This window comes from Cibotium barometz, chromosome 1, assembly GCF_041138505.1.
Source record: "Cibotium barometz isolate CiBa-2024 chromosome 1, ASM4113850v1, whole genome shotgun sequence".
Lineage (NCBI taxonomy): Eukaryota > Viridiplantae > Streptophyta > Polypodiopsida > Cyatheales > Cibotiaceae > Cibotium > Cibotium barometz.
In genome coordinates, this window is record NC_141046.1 from 20,878,898 (window position 1) to 20,900,482 (window position 21,585).

General features: G+C 45.5%; 1 protein-coding gene across 3 annotated transcripts in view; it reads left to right on the forward strand.

Annotated features, from left to right (window-relative positions):
* The first annotated feature begins 2,529 nt into the window (after window positions 1-2,529).
* Window positions 2,530-21,585, forward strand: part of LOC147641718 (uncharacterized) — a 121,853-nt gene continuing 102,797 nt past the window's right edge. For 2 of the 3 annotated variants that reach the window (XM_086798890.1, XM_086798897.1), the window contains exons 1-3: window positions 2,540-3,192; window positions 3,734-3,812; window positions 4,130-4,224. In XM_086798890.1, the coding sequence (XP_086655016.1) occupies window positions 2,878-3,192; window positions 3,734-3,812; window positions 4,130-4,224 (489 nt within the window). In that variant the 5' untranslated portion in view covers window positions 2,540-2,877. Of the gene's footprint in view, window positions 3,193-3,733; window positions 3,813-4,129; window positions 4,225-21,585 lie in introns of all 3 variants that reach the window. The other variant, XM_086798903.1, reaches the window with a different exon arrangement.

Here is a 21,585-nt window from a genome sequence, read left to right on the forward strand (position 1 = left end):
GTGGAGTAGGAGGAGGAGATGGGAGGAGGTGGTGGTAGAAGGAGATGGGAGGAGGTACTGGTGGAGGTACTAGAGAGAGAATGAAGAGAGAAGAGCTGCCACCAAAAGCTCCCTCAAAAATCACACTCCTACCATGCAAACATCAAAATGAATAATTATTGGGGATTAATTGAAAGAATGGACCAATTTTTACTCTTTGGACATAATAAAAAATTTCTTAATTTAGGCTAATTAACCTAATCTAATGCTCCTGATGTCAATGGAAAAGTCTAAAAAGCGAGATTGCTAACCTCAATCTTGCAAGAGGAGCTCAACTCAACCATCCATCTTCATCAATGAAGCAAAAACAACAAAAAACACAAAAGAAGGGTTATGGGTAAGGAAAAGCTCAATCAAATCATTCAATCACAAACTCAACACACAATCACTTCTACCATAAATTTTACAACTCATGAAAAAATAAAAAAATGGATAGAGCGTCTCCATTCCACTAGTTCTACTCCCTACTAGAGTCACGCCTCTTGTGTAGAATAGTTGTTATCTCACAAAACAAGCATCTCAACACCAAGGAGTACAAACTGACAGCGCATTACTTTTTGCTGGAATGGAAACCTTAAGGGTGGTCAAGCCCTCAAGCTCTATCAATCCAATGCTTAGACCTTTCTAATCCAAACAATCAAGAGGGATAAGTTAGCAAGTGTTAATCCAATTCTAGGATTAACAAGAGCTACTGCCATTATATTACATCAAGGAGTGACAATAGATACACCAAAGGGTCATACATTCAAGATATGAAGCAATAGTGTCCAAATCTACAACTTGGATGGGCGCCCGTAATGGTGTAACGGAGTATTTATAGCGATTCCTGCTTCAAGAGCATGTGGTAGCAAGTTAGGATGAAGTCCTAAGTGATGTACTTCATGGATATATTATGAGAGTAGTCATTGTAATAGAATTAGGCTTCTTATGAGCCTAAAGTGCTCGACCGGCCATAGTTCAAGTAAGTGTGAACACTTATGGCCATGTATATAAGTGAATTTCTCTCATAATACAACATACTCTCCCATTGTGCAATTGAGTCTTGCTCTTGCTAATCTCTCTCCCTAATGCATGCTAGTGAGTGTGTGTGAATGAAGTGAGGGACGAGGACCCGTAGTGTAACGCGGCAGTGTGACAACGCTCGCGGATGGGAGACGCGGTGGAATTGCTTCTCAAGGAGTTGTAGAGCTTGGAGACCTCAAGGGTTACGAGCTCGGCCATTGGAAAAATCCTCACGACAATTGCAGTTCACTAGGTAATCTCTTTTTGGATGTGTTTCAAGGAGGGTTAGGGTGAGCCATAACAGCATGCTCGCTCCTTAAAATAATGAATTTTCAATTTACAGAGGATTTTCCCATTATATTCTTATAAGTTGGACATGTTAAAGAAACATAAAACGTGAACGTGTTTGGAAACGTCCTTATTTTATTAGGTCTAGCATAAATGTCCTTATTTTAATTAGTCCAGCATAAATGTTTAAAACTATCCTTAATTAATCCAGCATAAATCGTGGGGATTTGCTTCACGTTTTCTAAGGTGTTTTCTTTATGGTCTTTGTTCCCATTACACAAGTTTTTTTCCTTTGAAGCTTTTGCATGTTCATTCATGAACAATACTATGAGGGTTTTCTTGTGTCCTCTAGATGTGTTCAAAGATACCATCATTCAAATTATGCTTGGTGGTGTATAATTGAAGAATGGCATCTTGTCATGAAACATGTTAAAGAAACATAAAATGTGAATGTGTTTGGAAATGTCCTTATTTTATTAAGTCTAGCATAAATGTCCTTATGTTAATTAGTCTAGCATAAATGTTTAAAACTATCCTTAATTAGTCTAGCATAAATGGTTTAATTAGTCCATCATAAACGGTGGGGATTTGTTTCACTTTTCCAAGGTGTTTTATTTATGGTCTTTGTTCCATTACACAAGTTTTTTCTTTTGAAGCTTTTGCACGTTCATTCACAAACAATACTATGAGGGCTTTCTTGTGTCCTCTAGATGTGTTCAAAGATACCATCATTCAATAAATGCTCGATGGTTACATATAATTGCATCTTGTCATCATGAAACATTAGTGGTGTCAAAAGCATGTGTCAATAATCAATCAATCAAGTTCACATAAAGATAGTGCCCATGGCTTAAGCAAAGGTTGCTCTCAGTTAAAGAAGAAACACCAAGATCTTTTTTTTGAGATGCCTTAGCTTCTCACATTTGCTTTTGAAGGACGAGTCTTGTTAGGGTATTCGAAGTCCATGAATGAGGTCGTAAGTTCAAACCCCGCCGTGGCCGATTGAGGTGGTGTCTTGTAAAGATGGGGGGGGTGTGTTGTAATTTCTAATTCTCCAAACTTAAAAAGAAGAAGGATTAGTCTTAACTTCTCACATTTGCTTTTGAAGGACGAGTCTAAACTTTTCACGTTTGCTTTATGCTTTGGAAAGATTAATCTCACCTCACACAATGCTACTTTATGCTACATAAGAAAGGGTATGTACCATGGTGATGAGTGATTATGGAAATCTAGTTGCAAAACAAGAGATAAATCTCGAAGGCTGAAGATATGGTAATGGCCCTACCTTAGATTTATCAAGCAGCTCTTGGGCATGCCGGATTTGGTGAATCCGACTTGCCTTGAGTACACATACAATGTACATACTATAGCTGCCTACCTTAATAGCAGTTGTCATCCATAGCGACATCAGACACTTGTGCGCAGAACATGCGGAGTCATGCGTGCTTTTCTGGCTTCGAAATTGAGATAGAGAGAGAGAGGAGCTCGGATTGCAGCAGTTCCGTCATACAGGTCTGAGCGACCCCTAAAGGCGAAGAAGCAAAGAAGATGAACGGGGAGATTGAAGATGGCGACCTCCAGCAACAGCACAGCAACAACAGTGGTGGCGATGGCGATGCAATTAGGGTTTGTGCGGAGGAGACCTGCTTGCAGAAGGGGGAGATTCCCAAACGCGTGGCTGGCCTTGTGCAGCAGGCCAAGGCCCTGCAGAGTGCGGCCTCTGCCCTCAGTGCTCGCCTTAGGGTAGAAGAACAGGCCCTCAGCCAACAGGCGCTCGCCCTCGAGAAGGACATGAAGAGCCTGAGATCAGATGTCTTCTCTGCCCTCGAGAAGGACGAGATCAGCCATCAGCTTGCAGAGAAGGTATGATTCATAAGCCACACTTTGAAGTTTCTCGCTCTTCTATTTCTGCATAACATGCACGCAGACCTAGATCAGCCATCAGCTTGCAGAGAAGGCATGATTTTGCCATGATCCAAGCTTTTTATTCGGTTTTTTATTTTTTTTCTTTTCGGGGGGGGGGGGGTATATTTGTGCAAGTTATACATACTTCTCTTCTTGTAAGACGGAGCTCAAAAAATCACTTATGGCGTTCAGAAGATCACATGAAAGCTTTCTTTGCCTGGCCTTGCATCAGCACATACACTCAAGGACCTAGTTTTCCCGGCACTTGCACTTAGACCAATACGAGTACCAGTTTGAGCTCAAATTCTAGACCTAGAAATCGGACAAATTCTAAGGTTTTTAACCTGCACCACCTTTCGCAGGATGGAGTTGATTGCATAAAGCTTGAGAGTGGATTCTCATGAAGCTAATCTTGCACGTTTGTTCTTGTTAAGCTCAGGAAACAAGCTGAACTTCCTATGGTTTTACTATACTAATTCTGGCCATAGATCTCCTACAGTTGGAAGAGGATATCGACAGAGCACATTGGATGATATGCGAGGGTGATGTAGGAGCGCTTCTTCCCCATAAATACAATGGTAAACTCGCCCCTACTTTTTTATGTAGATTTCTCTGTGAAGAGGAGAATCCATGTGTGCTATGCCTCATATAAGGATATGATGCTTGCTTGAGTGCGTTTAGCTCATATCGACACGTGTTGTGGCAATTATTACCACATGAGAATGGTGCATTTTATTTAGTTGAACCACAAAATGATACTGGCTACACATTTAACTCGAAGGAATACATGCCTCGTGGCAATCACCATCTGGGATCTGCATTTTATCCATCTTAACATGTGTGTTGGGGTAATCTCTATGACTTTACATTGGCTATTGCATTCTGTCTGGTGCAGGTCTTTTTCTCAGAATGCTCCTTGGGCCTGTTAATGTCAAGGCAGCTCGAAATGATGTTCGCTTCAAAGTAAAGGAAGAATATAATGCTTATAGGGTATGTTTATCTGTGTTCTTGAGTTTTTGAAGATCTGATTTGATGCTGGCTGTAGAATGCGTTGAACTTGTAACCTTTAATTTGCCGGACTTTGACTGAGTATTACCCCTAGGTCCATTTTATTGTTTATAAGGCATCATTGCCTAATGTGTGAATGGCACGAGGTGGAATGACTTATAAAGTGGGCGTTCAGTTTTAATGAACTGTGGACATCTCAGAACCTAGGCACCCTGTAATTTATAAAGAGTGTGAATACACCATCATCGGCACTTGCCAAGTGGGTGGGCAGCTCGCCCATTATTGTGGGCTGGCCCATTGTGTGTAACCAACTTCGTTGAACAAAGTCGACCAGCCAATGTATTTCCTTGGGCTCCATTGTTTTTGGCTAGGCAACCATAAATTCTCCATTGTTTTGTAAAGCCGAGGAGATTTCCTTCATTGCTTTTACTTGTGAATGCTGACATGGGTTGTACAGATCAGGACCGACCTGCTAAGCTGCTGTACGGCCGACCCCATGCTCTTCTCATGCTGTCCAGGGGCTATATGGCTAGTTTGCAGTTCTTCTATCCTGCGAAAGTTCCCACTTGCTGCCCGACCTGTTATTATTGCTGTATGGCCATCTCCAAGGCTCTTGACTGCTACTTGAGGTAGTTATGCAAATTCAGCCCTGACCCCTGCGTATGAGAATTCAGTTGGGGACTTCTTCCATCTTGCACAAAACGTGGCCTTGCCTTCTTGTGCAGTAAAAAAAAAACCACCCCTGATTCTGCCACTATTTTGGTTCTTTCTGGTTTATTGGTGCCCGTATCCCACCCATCTATCCTCAGTGTGAAGGGCTGCAACCCTTGCCATTATTCTTTATCATTGGTGTCGGCTATTGGTTATGTATTTCACAGAGCTCATAGGTTTACTTCAGGGTCTAAAAGTAAGCGTAGAGGATATATCTAACCATTACTTGTCTCCACAGGATAGAGTCAGCACTTGAGCGCCTAGTGTTCTAGATTTGGCGTCTACTGCCGAGGCTTGTTCTTCTCAGCAAGGGCATGACAATTCCAAGGACGAAGTGGCAAACTTTTTGGAGAACCTTTGGATGCAGGTAAGGATGTACCGGACGAACTTTGCTCCCGGTCCGGAAGTCATTCTACACTGCACGTAGTCAGCAAGAGAGACGACGTTCACGTCACCCCGATAGTCTCCTTCACGGAGTTCCTCTCCATCGGATTCTCGAGAGAGTTCCTGCTTACCCTCACCAGCTCGAGCTCGATGTTGGGAGACTATCGGTTTGCGGAGTTTTTCCTCCATGCCTCACGAGGAACAAACTCAATTATTGAAGCTTCTAAAGCCACCCAAGTTCAATGGGAAGATGGATGGAGTGTGAGGGCAAAAGAGACCAAAGGACCAAATATATGAAAGATCAGAGTAAAACACACAGCATGCAATGGTGATGTGTATATAAAAGATGAAGTCCAGTACAGGAGCTCTATGTGAGACTCCGAATAAGTAGAGAAGGCTGCTATCCCAAAAACGCAGACGTCAATCCAGAAGTAAACCTGATGTGAGTGCTAGAAGTAAGCACTGATGTAGGCGCTTTATGAGCTAATCACTGCTTGATGAAAAAACGCAGAACTGTGCTGTGGTGAGAAACGCAGCTGTATGCACCATGGACCAGCAGCAGCAGTAGTATGTATAAAAACGCTGAAGAAGAACTGCAGAAGAGCTCGTTGAATTCAGCGGCACTAGTGAATGGGTTTTGCCAGTTTGTAGGCAACCAGTTCATATGCTTTGTGGGCGACCTGTTTCAGTCCAGCAGGAGGAGGCGAAACACCCAGTGTGGTGCTGTTTGTGTTCTGGCCAGCAGGAGGCGGCGAAGCACAGTGTGGTGCTGTCCACGATCTGTTCAGAGGCGGCGAAACACTCAGTGTGGTGCAGTCCACGATCTGTCCAGCAGGAAGCGATGAAACGCTGAGGCAAAACGCACACTGAGGTGAGGGCGCCCAGTCAACGTAGGTCGATGATTGATCAAGGGGGGGGGGGGGGGGGCGGGGGCGGAGCCTCATATTTATATGAGGTGTTAGTCGGTCAGCAGAGGAGTCAGCTAGAAGTAAAAAAGTGTGGCCCTTTTTGGGCTGGGTTGAATACCCGTTTTGGGTATATTTTCACACGTGGAGAAGTTGTCACCAAGCGAGATGGCTGCCACGTCGACGGCAACAGGTGGTTCATATGTTTTCCAGCTCCATTTGGTTCCTACGGCCTTGACAAGTGCCATCCTCTTGTGGTGGGAAGACCACCCTCAGGCACCTGTCCGCTACTTCATGGAATGATCGACTGCCTTGCCCGGTATGCACCCAAGGACTGTACAGTTGGAACATGTTTTGCAGTTTGAAACCATCCTTGCATGCAAATGTGCATGTACTCTGTTCTCGTGATCTCTCCGACGCGGTATGCATGGCTACTACCCTCCACTTTGGAGTTAATGGTTGCACTTTTGAGTCGAAGTCTTTTTTAAAGTTTAGCTTAATGTTTGGTTCTAGCTCTTAGTGCTTTAGGTCTAGAGTTTACAGTTCTTTGTTTTGCTATTTTGTTTTTTTTTTTTTGGTTTTGTTTTTGTTTTTTGTTTTGTTTTGTTTTGTTTTGTTTTTTTTGGTTAATGTCTTAATTAAAAGACTTCGTTTGATATTATCTTTTGATTTCCTCTCCTTAGTAGTAGCTTATTTATTTTTGATCTTTTAGATGCTTTGTTTTTGTCTTTGTCCTTCTTCACTATTATTTCTTTCTCAAATGTCTCAATTCGTAAGTTCAGATTTTTCTGACGTTATGAAGGTATATGGCTACTACCCTCGAGACGCAGGAGAGTCCCAAGATTCACATGATGGAACCCTTGCCCAGAACTGAAAGTCCAGAAGGGCAAGGAGGTCTTACAGAAGGAACATGATGTCATGGCAGCACCATAGGAGGACATATCATGAGATTTGCCTTCACCCTACCTTTCAAAGATATACCAATAGGTGTATCTTCACTGAGCACATATTTCTTGGAGACTACTAACAAAATAGCCATAGTTTTTGACTAGATGTATGAGCGGATGTATTACTTGGATTATGTTTCACATGGAGATGGTGGTCTAGACATACAGATGTTGAGCAATACTAATGGATACAGATTTGGTGCTCCTCTTATGAGGAGTATTGTTATTCATTCTGCTTTCTTCCTTCGGGGTGCACTAGAGTTGGTGCAAGCAAGTATTGTGATCCATCTAACTGATGTGTTAGTGCGTGGAGTACAGATTACTGAGTTTGGCTAGGCCATTCTTGGAGTGTTCTCTTCGTAGATGATGGGAGGATAGGCCTATACATAAATATCTGGATAAAAAGTGGCATAAAATTGAGTAAAATGGGCTGGAGATGACATGTCCAACAACAAGAGTAGTGTCAACAAAATGTGAAGATGCATGACGAGATGTAGCACGAGTACGAACGGCATAAGAGTAGGCTTGCTATCACGCAAAGTGTCAATTAGCCAACGAGGTACATTCTTCATCTCTCACAAATAGCTGCATTTTCATGGTCCAATGCATCACCCAAGGTCTCCTGATCAACATGTGGCACATCAGGACTAATTTGAGTAGTGTTAGGTGGCTGAATTTCAGCATTTTGTGATGGCTATAAACGAGCCAAAGTGGGCTCTACATCATCAACATGTGACCTATATGAAGGCAACACTAGTATCAAAGACATCTTCTGGTCCAATTGATGGCTGTTTTTGACATGAAAGCAATGGCTGAGATGTAAATTCATCAAAGATAACATCGCGAGACATAATGATTTTGCTTGTAGAAGCACATAATGTTAGAAGTCATCTCCTGTCTATTTGTATACACCAGGGCCTCTGTTGTGGGTGTGCCCGCCCGTATATCATTTTTCCACACTCCCCGTATTTTTTCCCTATTTTTCCCATTTTTTTCTAGTGGCTGGAGGGCTGCCAGTTGATGCCAAGAGCACTCTGAAGCTGGCCGACTGCATCTGTATCAGTCGTGGGCTATAGGAGTGCTGGCCGACTTGTTCTGTCTAGGCGTGGGGCATCTGGAGCTGGCCGACTGCTATTTTCAGCAGTCGTGGGATTTTACTCAGTCGTGGGCCCTTTCTAGAGCTGGCCGACTGCCCTCATGGGATTGTATATATTGCCCCTCCTCCTCCACTTCCTCATTCAGTATTTCCGGGATCTTGTGTATAGAGAAGAGTTTACACACATCTCTCTGTGTTTCTTGTGCTGATTATTTTCTGCAGTCTACTTGCTCTTGTCTACCCAAGTTTGGATATCATTTCCGCTGCATATTCTGACATGGTATCAGAGCCCTAGGCTCTAGGAGATCTTGGGCGTTTTTCTGAGCAAGAGGGGGAGCAACAGGTTGCTGATCGGTGGACTGTTTCGGGCTGAACGGGAAGTAAAGGTGCAAGAGGAAGGCGGGCAAAGGGGCTGGACAGCCACTTGCATATTTTCTGATTTTCAGATTTTTCCCACCCACCCACCCTTTCAGGTTACTCTCCGAGATGGCGGATTTACTCGAGATGGCAGAGAAGCACGTGAAGATTCCGACTCTCCCCACGTTCCCAGTGGATCGTCAGTTGGATGGGTCCAATAATGGCATCTGGAAGGTCATGATGGAGTCAGTTTTGGAGTCATATGATCTTGCTGATTTTATTATCATAGGGGTGCCACGGCCGGAAGCTGAGGAAGGGGAGTTATTATCGACGAGGAAGGACCGCGAGGCACAGGCACACATGTGGGACAGTGTCAACGCCAGGGTCCGGTCGTTTATATTCCTCAATTGCACACCACAAGTGATTAACCATGTGAAGCACATGACGCTGGCGAGAGGCATATGGGAGCACTTGGCTTCTTTGTACAACAGGGTGTCACCCATGAAGCGGATATCCTTGGAAGTGCAGATGCGGGTTATGAACCCTGCAAAGTCTTCGACGATGCGGGAACACATTAACAAGCTGTAGGCCCTTCAGCAGGAAGTCCTTCAAGCTGGGAAAGAGATATCATCCGAAGATATGGCCATCACGTTACTTTCCCACTTGCCTGGTCAGTATTCTGCTTTCTATTCCTCGTTGATCACTAGTGGCAGGCTCAGCACCATTACTTGGGAGGAGCTTGTGCCAATGGTCCTGGACCAGGAGGAACGTTTCACGAACCCTCCTCACGGCGGAGGTTCGGAGGTCTTAACTGGCCAACGGTCGAAAGGCCGTAATACCAACAAGGGCAAAGGGAAGGCTTCTCCAGATAAGTCTTCCGAGAAGAAGCCTGATCCAGAACGAGAGAAGCTGAAGGCCGAAAGATCGTGTAATGATTGTGGCGAGAAAGGCCACTACTGGAGGAAGTGCCCCAAGCGGACAGGGAAGAGTGCTGAGTCCTCAGCCTCAGCTGCGAAGACACCGGCATTTGTGCACTTGGAGATGGTGGACTCCGATGCTTCATCATCTTCGAGCGAGGAGGCAGCTGGCTTCACCGCAAAGGAGACCCGGGAATGGATTCTCGACAGTGGTGCTTCCAGGCACATGACTCCATCCCGTGACTTCTTCCTGGATCTGAAACGGCAGTCAGGTCGTATTTTTATTGGCGATAACTCCACTATTCCGATACATAGTGAGGGTCAGATGGAGATTATTCCCGACGGCAAGGGGGGCAAGCATGCTTCCCGTGTTCTTTATGTCCCTGCTCTGGGCTTTCATCTCTTGTCAGTGCATGAGGTATGCAAGACTGGCTTTCGGGTGGAATTTGAGGAGCATTCAGTTGCTCTAAGGGACCGTGAGACAGGCAAAGTTGTTTGGGAAGGCGGTGTGGAGAACGGCATCTACAAGCTCTCTGCACTCTCCTCATTGACAGGCTCTCAGGTCAGAGATTTGTGGCACTTTCGTTTTGGCCACTTAAATGCGGATGCTTTGCGGCGCGCCTTCCGGGACCAGATGGTGGTTGGCTTGCCAGATGTTGGTAGTAGGCAAGGACGCTGCAGTTCTTGCATACGTGGTAAGCAGCACAGGGAATCCTTTCCGAAGCAGGCTTCCAGGCGGGCTTCGAAACCTTTGGAGTTGATTCACACTGACTTGTGTGGACCACAGCAGATACCATCCTTGGGAGGATCTCTCTACTTTATGCTGCTTGTTGATGATTGTACCAGATTCACGTGGGTCTACTTTCTTTCACAGAAGGACCAGGCTTTTGCTCGGTTCAAGGATTGGCACGTGATGGTGGAGAAAGAGTCTGGATTCCAGGTCAAGACTCTCAGGGCTGACAAAGGAGGTGAATTCTCCTCGACTGTATTTTTCCGGTTTTGTGCAGATCATGGCATCAAGAGGGAATTGGCCAATACCGGATCGCCTTCGGAGAATGGAGTTGTTGAACGTAAGAACAGGACTGTGGTGGAGATGGCGAGGACCATGCTGGAGCATCGAGATCTTCCTTGTCCACTTTGGGGTGAGGCTGTGGCAACAGCTGTCCATACCATTAACCGCTCTCCGACGACTTCTGTACCCCATATGACTCCATTTGAGGCATATTTTGGCAGGAAACCCGATGTCTCGCACTTCCGTGTCTTTGGGAGTGACGCGTATGTACATATTCCGAAGAAGCAGAGGGGGAAGCTTGACTCCAAGTCCCGCAAGCTGGTATTTGTGGGGTATAACTCTCTTTCCAAGGGATACAGGTTGTATGATCCAGAGAGGAACGAGATAGTTGTCAGCCGGGATGTGGTCTTTGACGAGCATGTTCCAGCATCCACTGTCGAGGAGCCGCCACTTCTTGGAGATCCAGAGTCTGATGATGATTTCCAGTCTGCCACTGCAGTTGATCCACCTCAGTCATCACAGGAGGTTGAGCCCGCAGAGCTAGAGTCGAGCCCCCGCGATCACAGGAGGCTCCACGATCTGTTCGAGTACCTAGGTAGTTGTTAGACACCCTTCGGGAGTCAGGTGTCACGGAGCTACCCTCCGAGTGGACCACAGAGGACGGCCCTCGAAGATCACATCGAGTCCGAGATAAAAGCAACACGGCGGAGCTTCTTCAGGTGAACTATGCTCTTATGTCTCGTATCATGCGGGATAAAGAGCCCACTTCCGTAAAGGAAGCCCTTTCACAGGATACTTGGAGGGAAGCCATGCAGGTGGAACTTGATGCCATCGAGAAGAACAACACTTGGGAGTTGGTACCGAGGCCGTCGAAGCAGTTGGTCATTGGTGTCAAATGGGTCTTTAAGACCAAGTACGCGGCTGATGGGTCGGTGGACAAACACAAAGCCAGGCTCGTGGCTAAGGGTTATGCTCAGCGGCCAGGCATCGACTACGAGGATACCTTTGCACCGACAGTGCGGATGACCACGATTCGGACCGTTCTTGCCCTTGCTTCTTCTCAGAGGTGGCCCGTGTACCAGATGGATGTAAAATCGGCGTTCCTTAATGGTGACCTGCAGGAGGAGGTGTACGTTGAGCAGCCTCCAGGCTGTATTGTTCCAGGATCGGAAGGGATGGTTTACAGGTTACGTAAGGCCTTGTATGGTCTTAAGCAGGCTCCGAGGGCTTGGAATCAGAAGATTGATTCCTTCTTTATTCGGACTGGATTCCAGAGATCGGTTGCAGATCCGAACCTGTATCTCTTTCGGGAACGCGGCATGGTCACACTCATCATCCTTTATGTGGATGATCTCATTCTCACCGGCGGTCATGTGGAGCACATTGGAGTGACGAAGGCTGCCTTGTCAAAGGAGTTTGAGATGACCGACTTAGGCTTACTCCACTTCTTCTTGGGATTGGAGATCTGGCAGACCCAGAGGGGGTTTTTCGTCTCTCAGCAGCGGTATGTTCATGAGTTGCTAGAGGCCTTTGGGATGGAGAACTGCAAGCCTATTACTTCGCCGATGGACCCGAACACAAAGTTAACCGTTACAGATCCTTGTGAGCCGGTTGATGCCTCGCAGTACTGGAAGTTGGTTGGTTCATTGATCTGGTTGCTGAACACCAGATTGGACTTGAGCTTCTCCGTGGGGCTGTTGAGCTCTTTTATGCAGACGCCATTGAAGACTCATTGGGACGCAGGATTGAGGATCTTGCGGTATCTGCAGAGTACGAAGGATCTGGGACTCTTTTACACAGGAGGGAATGGAGTCAAGCTCCAAGGTTGGAGTGACTCAGATTGGGGAGGAGATCCAGACACGAGGAGATCTACTTCAGGATACACTTTTACCCTCGGCTCAGGAGCGGTTTCTTGGAGCAGCAAGAAGCAGCCAACTATTGCCCTTTCTTCGACAGAGGTAGAGTATCGGGCTGCTTGTGGTGCTGCTTGTGAGGTTGTATGGCTGCGGAGGCTGCTAGGCGAGATGGGGTTTCCACATAGGGAGCCCACAGTCATCCAGTGTGATAACCAGAGTTGTATAGCTATTGCTTGGAACCCGGTTTTCCATGCCCGGACCAAGCATATAGAGATACAGTATCACTTTGTTCGTGAGAAGATCTTGGCGGGTGACATCTTGCTACTTTATTGTTCGACGGAGGACAATGCGGCGGACCTCTTCACGAAGTCTCTACCTCAGGCTACGCTCAGGCGGCACTCCAGCTCCCTGGGGTTGGTTACACAGCCAGGAGCTGAGAGGGGGTGTTAGAAGTCATCTCCTGTCTATTTGTATACACCAGGGCCTCTGTTGTGGGTGTGCCCGCCCGTATATCATTTTTCCACACTGCCCGTATTTTTTCCCTATTTTTCCCATTTTTTTCTAGTGGCTGGAGGGCTGCCAGTTGATGCCAAGAGCACTCTGAAGCTGGCCGACTGCATCTGTATCAGTCGTGGGCTGTAGGAGTGCTGGCCGACTTGTTCTGTCTAGGCGTGGGGCATCTGGAGCTGGCCGACTGCTATTTTCAGCAGTCGTGGGATTTTACTCAGTCGTGGGCCCTTTCTAGAGCTGGCCGACTGCCCTCATGGGATTGTATATATTGCCCCTCCTCCTCCTCCACTTTCTCATTCAGTATTTCCGGGATCTTGTGTATAGAGAAGAGTTCACACACCTCTCTCTGTGTTTCTTGTGCTGATTATTTTCTGCAGTCTACTTGCTCTTGTCTACCCAAGTTTGGATATCATTTCCGCTGCATATTCTGACACATAAAGCCGATACCCTTTGCTTTCATTGCTATAGCCCGTAAAGATACATTTAATGGCCTTTGCATCAAGTTTGTCTTTGTTGTGCTAGTACATGCACATAAGCCAGACAACCAAAGACTTGCATATGAGTAGGCAATGCCACCTATTTTTCGTTTGTCTAACAGCATCAACCTCGAAATTGATTTAAGAATCGTTGAAGAGTTTCATCATTGGGATTTTGCCATTCCAAGCCTCATAAGTTGTCATAGATTTGAAGGCTTTAATGGGACAGCGGTTCAGCACATAGTTTGCACACATGACTGCCTCAAGACTTACGCATACATCTGGTCATCTCCATAAGAGTACAATTACGTCTCTCAGCAACACCGTTTTGGTGAGGAGTACAAGTTGCTACTATGGAAGTGGATGCCTTAGTAGACTTTTCAGCTTGAAACTTAGTGTAATCTTTCTTCCCGTGTCCCACCGTGTGACAGAAGAAACAATGGTTCTCTGTCCTGTACCGTGTTTGTTCATCCGACTGGAGATAACCTCCAGTGATGCCCTTCTTAGCTTTTTTCTCAAGAGTTTTCTTGCCTCCTTATTGCCCGATTGACCTTGAGAGTTTTCCTTTTGGTCCTTTTGGTCCTTTTGGTGTTTGTTGTTCTGAGCTCCCTTACCCCGGGTAGATGACTGCTACTGGGGCTTAGGGAAGAACTGGACCTGCTTGGGCTTACGTCCGTTCAACATCAATTCTTGATTCTAAGCGAGGGTCAGTTCTCGTGCATAAGTCTGAGGCTCAAAATTCCTAACTGGGTACCTAATGTTAGTGTCTAAACCTTGAATGAATTGCTTGAGCTTATCTTCTTCCGATATGCCCAATTGCTAGGCCATTGTAATGACCTTGTTGGAATAGGTCAAAATAGGGGAACCACCCTGAGTGAGTTTGTAACACTTGTCCTCAAGATTGTTCATGTACTGTGGTTGAAAAAACGGGCTTTGAGGTCAGCCACAAAGGTAGTCCAATGACGTTGGAATTGGCTTGTGATGGGGTTTGTGTGAAGTTGTGACCAATGCTGCCACCAAGTGACAGCTTCCCTAGTGAGTTGGGGTGTTGCCACATGGACTTTGTCTTGTGGATTTGTAATTTTAGCTAATGGAAAATGTGCGTCAAATTGATGAATAAATTGAGTAATAGTAGCATGATCACACTTACCATCATACTTACTAAAATTTATAGAGGTTCGTATGATGGTGGTGGTAGGGGCGGTGGAGGACGAGGAATTTGGAGCCGGGTGGGGGAGGGATGTCAGAATCTGTGCCATTGTCTGCTAATGTTGGATTTGCATAGCCTCCCCGTCGAGTCTCTGTTGAACGCTCGGTCGACGATTTCTTGACGGCGTTGGCCTTCCTCATATTTGTGTGTGGCTTTCTTATCTCGTTTCTCCTGCGCGCGTCTCAGTTCTTTTTGTTCTTCTGTTTTCTTTTTGCTTCTTTATGTCTTTCTTCGTCTTTTCTTCTTTGTTCCTCCATGATGAAGAGGATTTGTTCCAGATTGGAGATGCCTTCTTTGGGCTTCTCTTTTTCGGCAAGCTGCATCTTCAGAGAATTTATTTGCTCCATCATTATTCTCATGAGCTCTTACAACCGCAGTTAGTGTACGGAAGCAGACGATGGTGGAGAAGATTATAAGCTCCAAACTTGATCAGTGATCTTCACGCCCTTCTCAATGATGATGAAGAGGTTGCTCTCCAACTTGATACTCAAGAGGGGCTCATGCTAGTTTTATACTAGATCGGAGCTCTGTTTTTTGCTAGAAGGCTTATCCATGCTTTTGCTTTAATTTTTGTTTTGCTTTTATTCTTTTTCACTTTATTCAATAAAATATCACTCGAATAAGACTAGCTTTTGAAAGTTCTTTTATGCTTTGCATTTTTGGTTTCAGGTCCTTGCTTTTTGGCCCTAGAGGTGCTTTTTGAAAAAGCGGCTTTTTGCTTTTTCAGTCTCCTCTTGCCAATGGTGCCCTTGGCTCTCGTGGTCAACTTAGTTTGACTTTTTGCTTTTCTCTACTTTTTGACCAAGACTGGCGCTTTTCCATGAGCAAACTTCATGATCCCTATCCCCATGCCTTCTTCCAACTTTCCAGTGTCCGGGCAAGGGTTTCATCATGTGAAATAGAGCTAGGAATAGCTACATTTCATATTGTAGTTGTCCTCAACTGCGGAATAGAAGTGTTCCAAGCATATCCATATATTCCAAATATATCAAGTACATCCATATGTTCCAAGTATATTCAAATGTTTCAAGTACATCAAGTACATCCATCTCTCAAGTACTAGCCTTGTCTGGTGAGCTTGTGCATTTGGTCTGTCCCCATATCTGTGGTGGTATCTGCTCATCTGTCAACATCTCTATGCTCTATATTTGACCAATAGTTTTGTTCTTGATGGTTCTTCTTCATGGCCTGTCACATGTGTTACATAAAATAAATGCATACTTACCTCCTGCAAAAACTAGGCAACAAACAATTATGTATCATTCGCGTCTATTGGGTATTTGAGGCATTGGCTAGGTAGTCTGGATCCTAGTGGACTATCACATGCCATAAATCCAAGTATCGTCCATAAATAAAAAACATGAAAGAAAGTGAGGCAAATAGAAAACACAGATGTAGGCCCAGGTACAAGACTTGTAAATGCTGGAAACTGATGTTTTATTGCTGAAAACTGAGCATGAGGGAAGCCCGTAGGTGCTGTATAATGGTAAGAAGCAGTAGCAGCTGCTAATGACCTCAAGTGAATGCTGAAAAATGAGATGAACTGGGGGGAAAGGGGGGTCAGCCCTTATATACTCCCCCATATGTTGGTGACCATATAATCCAGCCCCTCCTCTTCAGCGCTAGACGGGCGGTCCAATACCAGCATGCTGAAGTAACACCTCCATTGTAGCTCTTGGAAGTGGTTTGGTGAAGAGATTAGCCACATTGTCCTTGGTAGAATAGTAGGCTAGTCCAAGAAGTGCCAACTTGATCCAGTCGCGTACAAAATGATAATGAACTTCAATATGCTTGGATCGTCTCCGTATCACAGGATTCTGTGCTAGAGCAATAGCACTCTTAAGAATCCGAGAAAATAGTAAGCGGGGAAGTGTCTGCACAGTATGAATGCTCCAAAATCTGATGAATCCAAAGTGCCTTAGTGGAGGAGAGAAGGTAGGATTTATACTCAGCCTCGGTGGAAGAAGCAGAAACAGTCCTCTGCTTTTGAGACTTCCAAGAAACCAATCCAGAACAAGCATGAAGCAATATCTAGATGTAGACCTTGGAGTATCAATACAGCTTGCCTAATCAGAATCTGTGAAGCCAACCAAATCATCACCACAAGAGTAGGTGATGTCATAATTTGAACTACCTCGAAGATAACGAAGAACTCTGAAAGCTGCCTGCCAATGAGACCTTTGAGCTGCTGATGAGAACCAGTTGAGGACACTCATAGCATAGGAGATGTCTGGACGAGTGTTGGCAAGGTAAAGCAATGAGCCAACAATCTGCCGGTACTCTGTGGAATCCACCAAGGGTATATCATCCTCCTTGGATAACTTGGCATTGGGATCCATGGGACGAGAGAGGTGTACTGAGAACCCATAAAGTGAGAGCAGCTTCTTCACATACTTCTGCTAAGAAATGAAGATACAGTTATCTTTCTGCGAAACCTCCTGTCCAAGAAAATAATGTAGAAGGCCAAGATCAGTCATCTCAAATGTCTTTGAAAGCTTGGACTGAACGTGTGTGACCAACCCAGTATCTGAGCCAGAAAGAATGCGGTCATCAACATACAAAACAATGACACAAATATCTCCATCAGAAAGAAGCACATAAATTATGGCTATTAGCATATGCCCTCTCAAAGCCAAGAGAGAACAAGAAGGCATCGATCTTCTGATACTAGGCACGGGGTGCTTGTTTGAGACCATAAAGGGCCTTTTGCAGAAGATACACATGGGTGTCCGATCCCTGAATCACAAAACCGGGAGGCTGCTCAACATAAACTTCCTCCTCTAAATCTCCATTCAGAAAAGCGGATTTGACATCCATCTGGAACACAGGCCATCTGAAGTGTGTAGCCAGAGCCAAAACAATCGTGATGGTGGTATATCTGGCTGTAGGAGCAAATGTCTCATCAAAGTCTTCACCTGCCTTCTGAGCATATCCTCGAGCAACAAGGCAGGCTTTGTACTTGTCCAAAGTACCATCTACATGAAACTTGACTTTGACAATCCATTTCACACCAATAACATGACGTTGTAAAGGCCGTGGCACCAAATACCAAGTGTTATTCCTCTCAATAGAGGCCATCTCTGCTTCCATGGCTTGCCGCCACTACGGCTGTGAAAGAGCCTCCTCTGGACTCTCAGGCTCATCGATCTCCTGGAGAGAACTCATGAGAGCATAATTCACTGTGTGATGGGATGTGGAAGCTCAAGATGAACGACGAGGTCCAGGGGTGATGGTAGAGATCTGGTTATGGAGCTGTGCAATAGTGAGACCAGAATCTCTAAAGAGTTGCTGAACCCACCGAGGTAGCCTAGCCTTCCTCTCAAAGCGTGAAGAAGAAGATCCAGCTACAATAGAGGACTCATCCGATGTTGTTGGAAGTGGTGATGAGGTAAGCACTGGTGTGGGGAATCCCGGAGTCAAAGTAGGACTCGTAGAGGAACTGGGAGCTGTAGAAGCTGATGCAACGGGAACGGGTGACTGTGAAGGAGCAGTTGGCACCGGGGTTGCAGCAGGGAGAGGAGGAGGAGCTGTTTGTGGAAGAGGTAAAAGATCACTAGCATTTGCCGGGAATGGATCGTCCAGAAAGTCGGAAGATACATAAGGTGGAGAGGAATCAATGCCAAACAAGCTCTCATCAAACCGAGCATCACGGGAAATGATGATGTCATCAACCTCCAGATCCCAAAAGCGTACTCTTTGGATCTCAGACTGTAGCCGGTGAAGATCATCCTCTTTGACTTCGGGGCGAGAGTGGTTCTTTTCTTATGTGGGACATGTACATAAGCAACACAAATGAAAACACGAAGATGAGAAACAGACGACTTGTGACCTGTAAAAGCCTCCTTTAGAGTCATCCCCTCAACCGCTTTTGTGAGAGAGCGGGTAATGAGATAAATTGAGGTAGCCACAGCTTCACCCCAAAAAGTAGGAGGGAGACATGCATGATGCAACAAAGCACGAGCTATATCTTTTGACGGTCCGGTTCTTTTGTTCCGCAACTCCATTCTGTTGAGGAGTGTAAGGAACTGTAGTATGTCGGTGAATGCCCTTCAAAGCAAGGAAGTCATCAAATGGTACAAACTCGCCACCATTATCAATCCGGAGGAATGAAACTCTACCCCCAGACTGATTTTCCACCATCGCGATCCAAGTCGTGAAACTAGCAAAAGCATCTGACTTGTGAGCCAGAAAACATACCTAGACTTAACGAGCGAAATCATCCACAATAAGAAGAAAATATCGAGTCTCGCCAAGAGACTCAACCTCCATAGGTCCTACAAGATCTGCATGTATAAGCTCCAGTCTTCAGGTTGCTCGATGAGTGGCATGTATCTCGATGATGCTTGTCCATCATGCAGGATGAGCAGATGTGTGAGAGAGACCTGAGCTGAGGTAGTCCACTGACAACCTACTTAGAATGAAACTTTTGTAAGGCAGCAATGGGTACATGACCGAAGCGAGAATGCCACAGAGAAGTATTTGCCTTAGAAACCAAAGCCATCAAGGGGGAGAAAAGCTCATGAATATGGGAATCAGTGTGAGGGATCTGGGAAGAAAAATTGGGGATCTTGTAGAGATCCCCATCATGGACTCCATTGGCAACAACCGAGAGTGTCTTCCTGTTGTCAATTACTTCGATGACCTCATCATCAAAGTACACACCAAGTCCCTTCTGAGAAGCTTTGTATACTGAAAACAGATTTTTGGAAATCCATCATGTAAGGTGGCAGAAGAACCCAAAGAAACATTACCAACACCGGTGACAAGAAGTGAAGAGTTGTCGTCGATATGAACTGAAGAAGAGAGAGTCTGGTATGGGCTTGATTGGTCACGTGGGCAGAAGCACCACTATCACCAACCCATTCCACCGCTTCAGGTGTGTCACTAACTTCTTCAGGAGAAGTCATATCTGTGATCATGAGGAATGAATCTTGTGAAGAAGTGGATGAATCTGTGACTGCCATGTATGCAACTTTGGCAGATCCCTCCTTTGAAACTTTGCCTTTATCTTTGGTGTTGTCCTTGTCAGATGCTTTAGAAGCATCTTGGGCTTTATACTTGGCTTTGGCTACTCGAGAATCATCACGACGAGCAAAGCAGCGAGCCTCAGTATGACCTGACCTGCCACAGTAATCACATTCATTGCTTTTGTCCTTGGATTCCTTAGAATCCTGTTTACCATTGCCTTTGTCTTTGTTTTTATTGTTGTTGTTGGAGTTTCCTTTTCCACCTTTGCCTTTGCCCTTGTCAGAGGCAACAAAGGCAGACTCCGACTTGCCTTTTCCGCGAAGCATGCACTTGTTGTGGAGATAACTCACGTCTTCCTCAAAAGGGGGGAGAGGATCACGGAAATAAATATTATCCCCGAAAGAGTCAAAGGAAGCAGGCAACTTACCAAGAAAATTATGGATGGGATTGTTGATGGTGTTGACGTACTCCTCAAGCTGCAGCTTGATACGGGTGAACTCTCCAATCTTCTCAATCAAGTTATCTGACTCATTGATTGTAAGCTTCTCTAGATCTGACTCCAATTTGTCAATCTTCACTATCAAAACTCTCCCATACCTCCTCTGGATCTCTGTCCACATCTAATGAGCATTACTCCGGGTAGAGACAAACTGTGCATGTATAGATGGATCGTGGAGTCATGGAATGGATGATGATAAAACGAGCCCGAGCATCCAATATGCTTCTCAAAGCAGGGTCCACCAAGTGAGGTGTGGAGATGGCCATTCACACACCAGCTCCTTCCAGCAACAATTGAGTGTAGAAAGACCAAGTATGATAGTTGGTTGCTGTAAGCTTCTTGGAGTCATTGACTTGGGGAGGATTGTAGGATGGTATGTGGGTAGGGGTGGGAGCAAGACCTGGATCAGAGAAACCGAGAGAGGAAAGATTGGGAATTGGAACCACCTGTGGAGTGGTGGGAGCAGGGGATCCAGGTTGTGATGGAGTTGGAGAATCAACAGGAGAAGGAGCAGCAGTAGAGAAACCTTGTGAAGCCATGTCCTCTGACAAGAAATCTTCTTTGAAGAAAGGGGCTGAAAAAATCAGCAAGTCCTCCTCTCAGGCTGTGCACAGCAAGAAAGGGAGGTAGGGTGGGAAACTGAAAGAAGAGAAAGAAGGAAGATCTCTCCAAGATGCATCGCTTGACCGTGAGCACAATTAAACATTTCGGTATTTAATCATAGCCATTAAACAATCCACAAAGCTGAAAAAAAAAGTTGCACATATAACACCGCATAGAGGCCGGAATGGGCCGACCCCCCCCCTTGGAGTATTTCATTATCCAAGGAGAAATATAACATGTACAAGCTTTGAGGGCCTTACTCTCGCCATAGGAGATGCCGGATTTGAAATAGTGCACAGAGGGGAAGCATACAAGCACTAGTGTGTGCTGAGAGAGAGTGCAAGAGAGAGAGAGAGAGAGAAAGAAAGAAAGCTGTATTAACCTCTACTAGAGGCCAAACTCGACCTATGAGACAAATCAATGTACAACTCTCAATGTCTTCTGGATGTCCAGGAAAAAAAGGACAAAATGAACATGAAATAAAGTATGAAAGTACTGAGCTACTGGGGGGGTGTGATGGATGGAGCACTACTGCTAGAGGATCAGTATGCAACCTATATGCGTAGGGTATACAAGAATGCAATGCATATGTCTAGCTCCAACCAGTACCATAAAGGGGGTGTAATATGTGATACATAGGCAATGGCGAGGCAAAAATACCTCGGAGCCTGATCTCCGGGTGTGAGTGTAAGTGAGCTAGCCGCTCTTGGATATGGTGCTGATGTCGTGTCACGTGCATCCCGCACTTGGATGCCACGTAGACATTTCTGTACAAAAGGTGCAGGACCTGGGATGGTGAACTGGTCCCATGTGAGCCCAGTCTGGGACGAGTCAGCCAGGGATCCATCTCAGTCGTCCGAGGTCAGGTGTGCATTGTCCTGCACATGAGTCC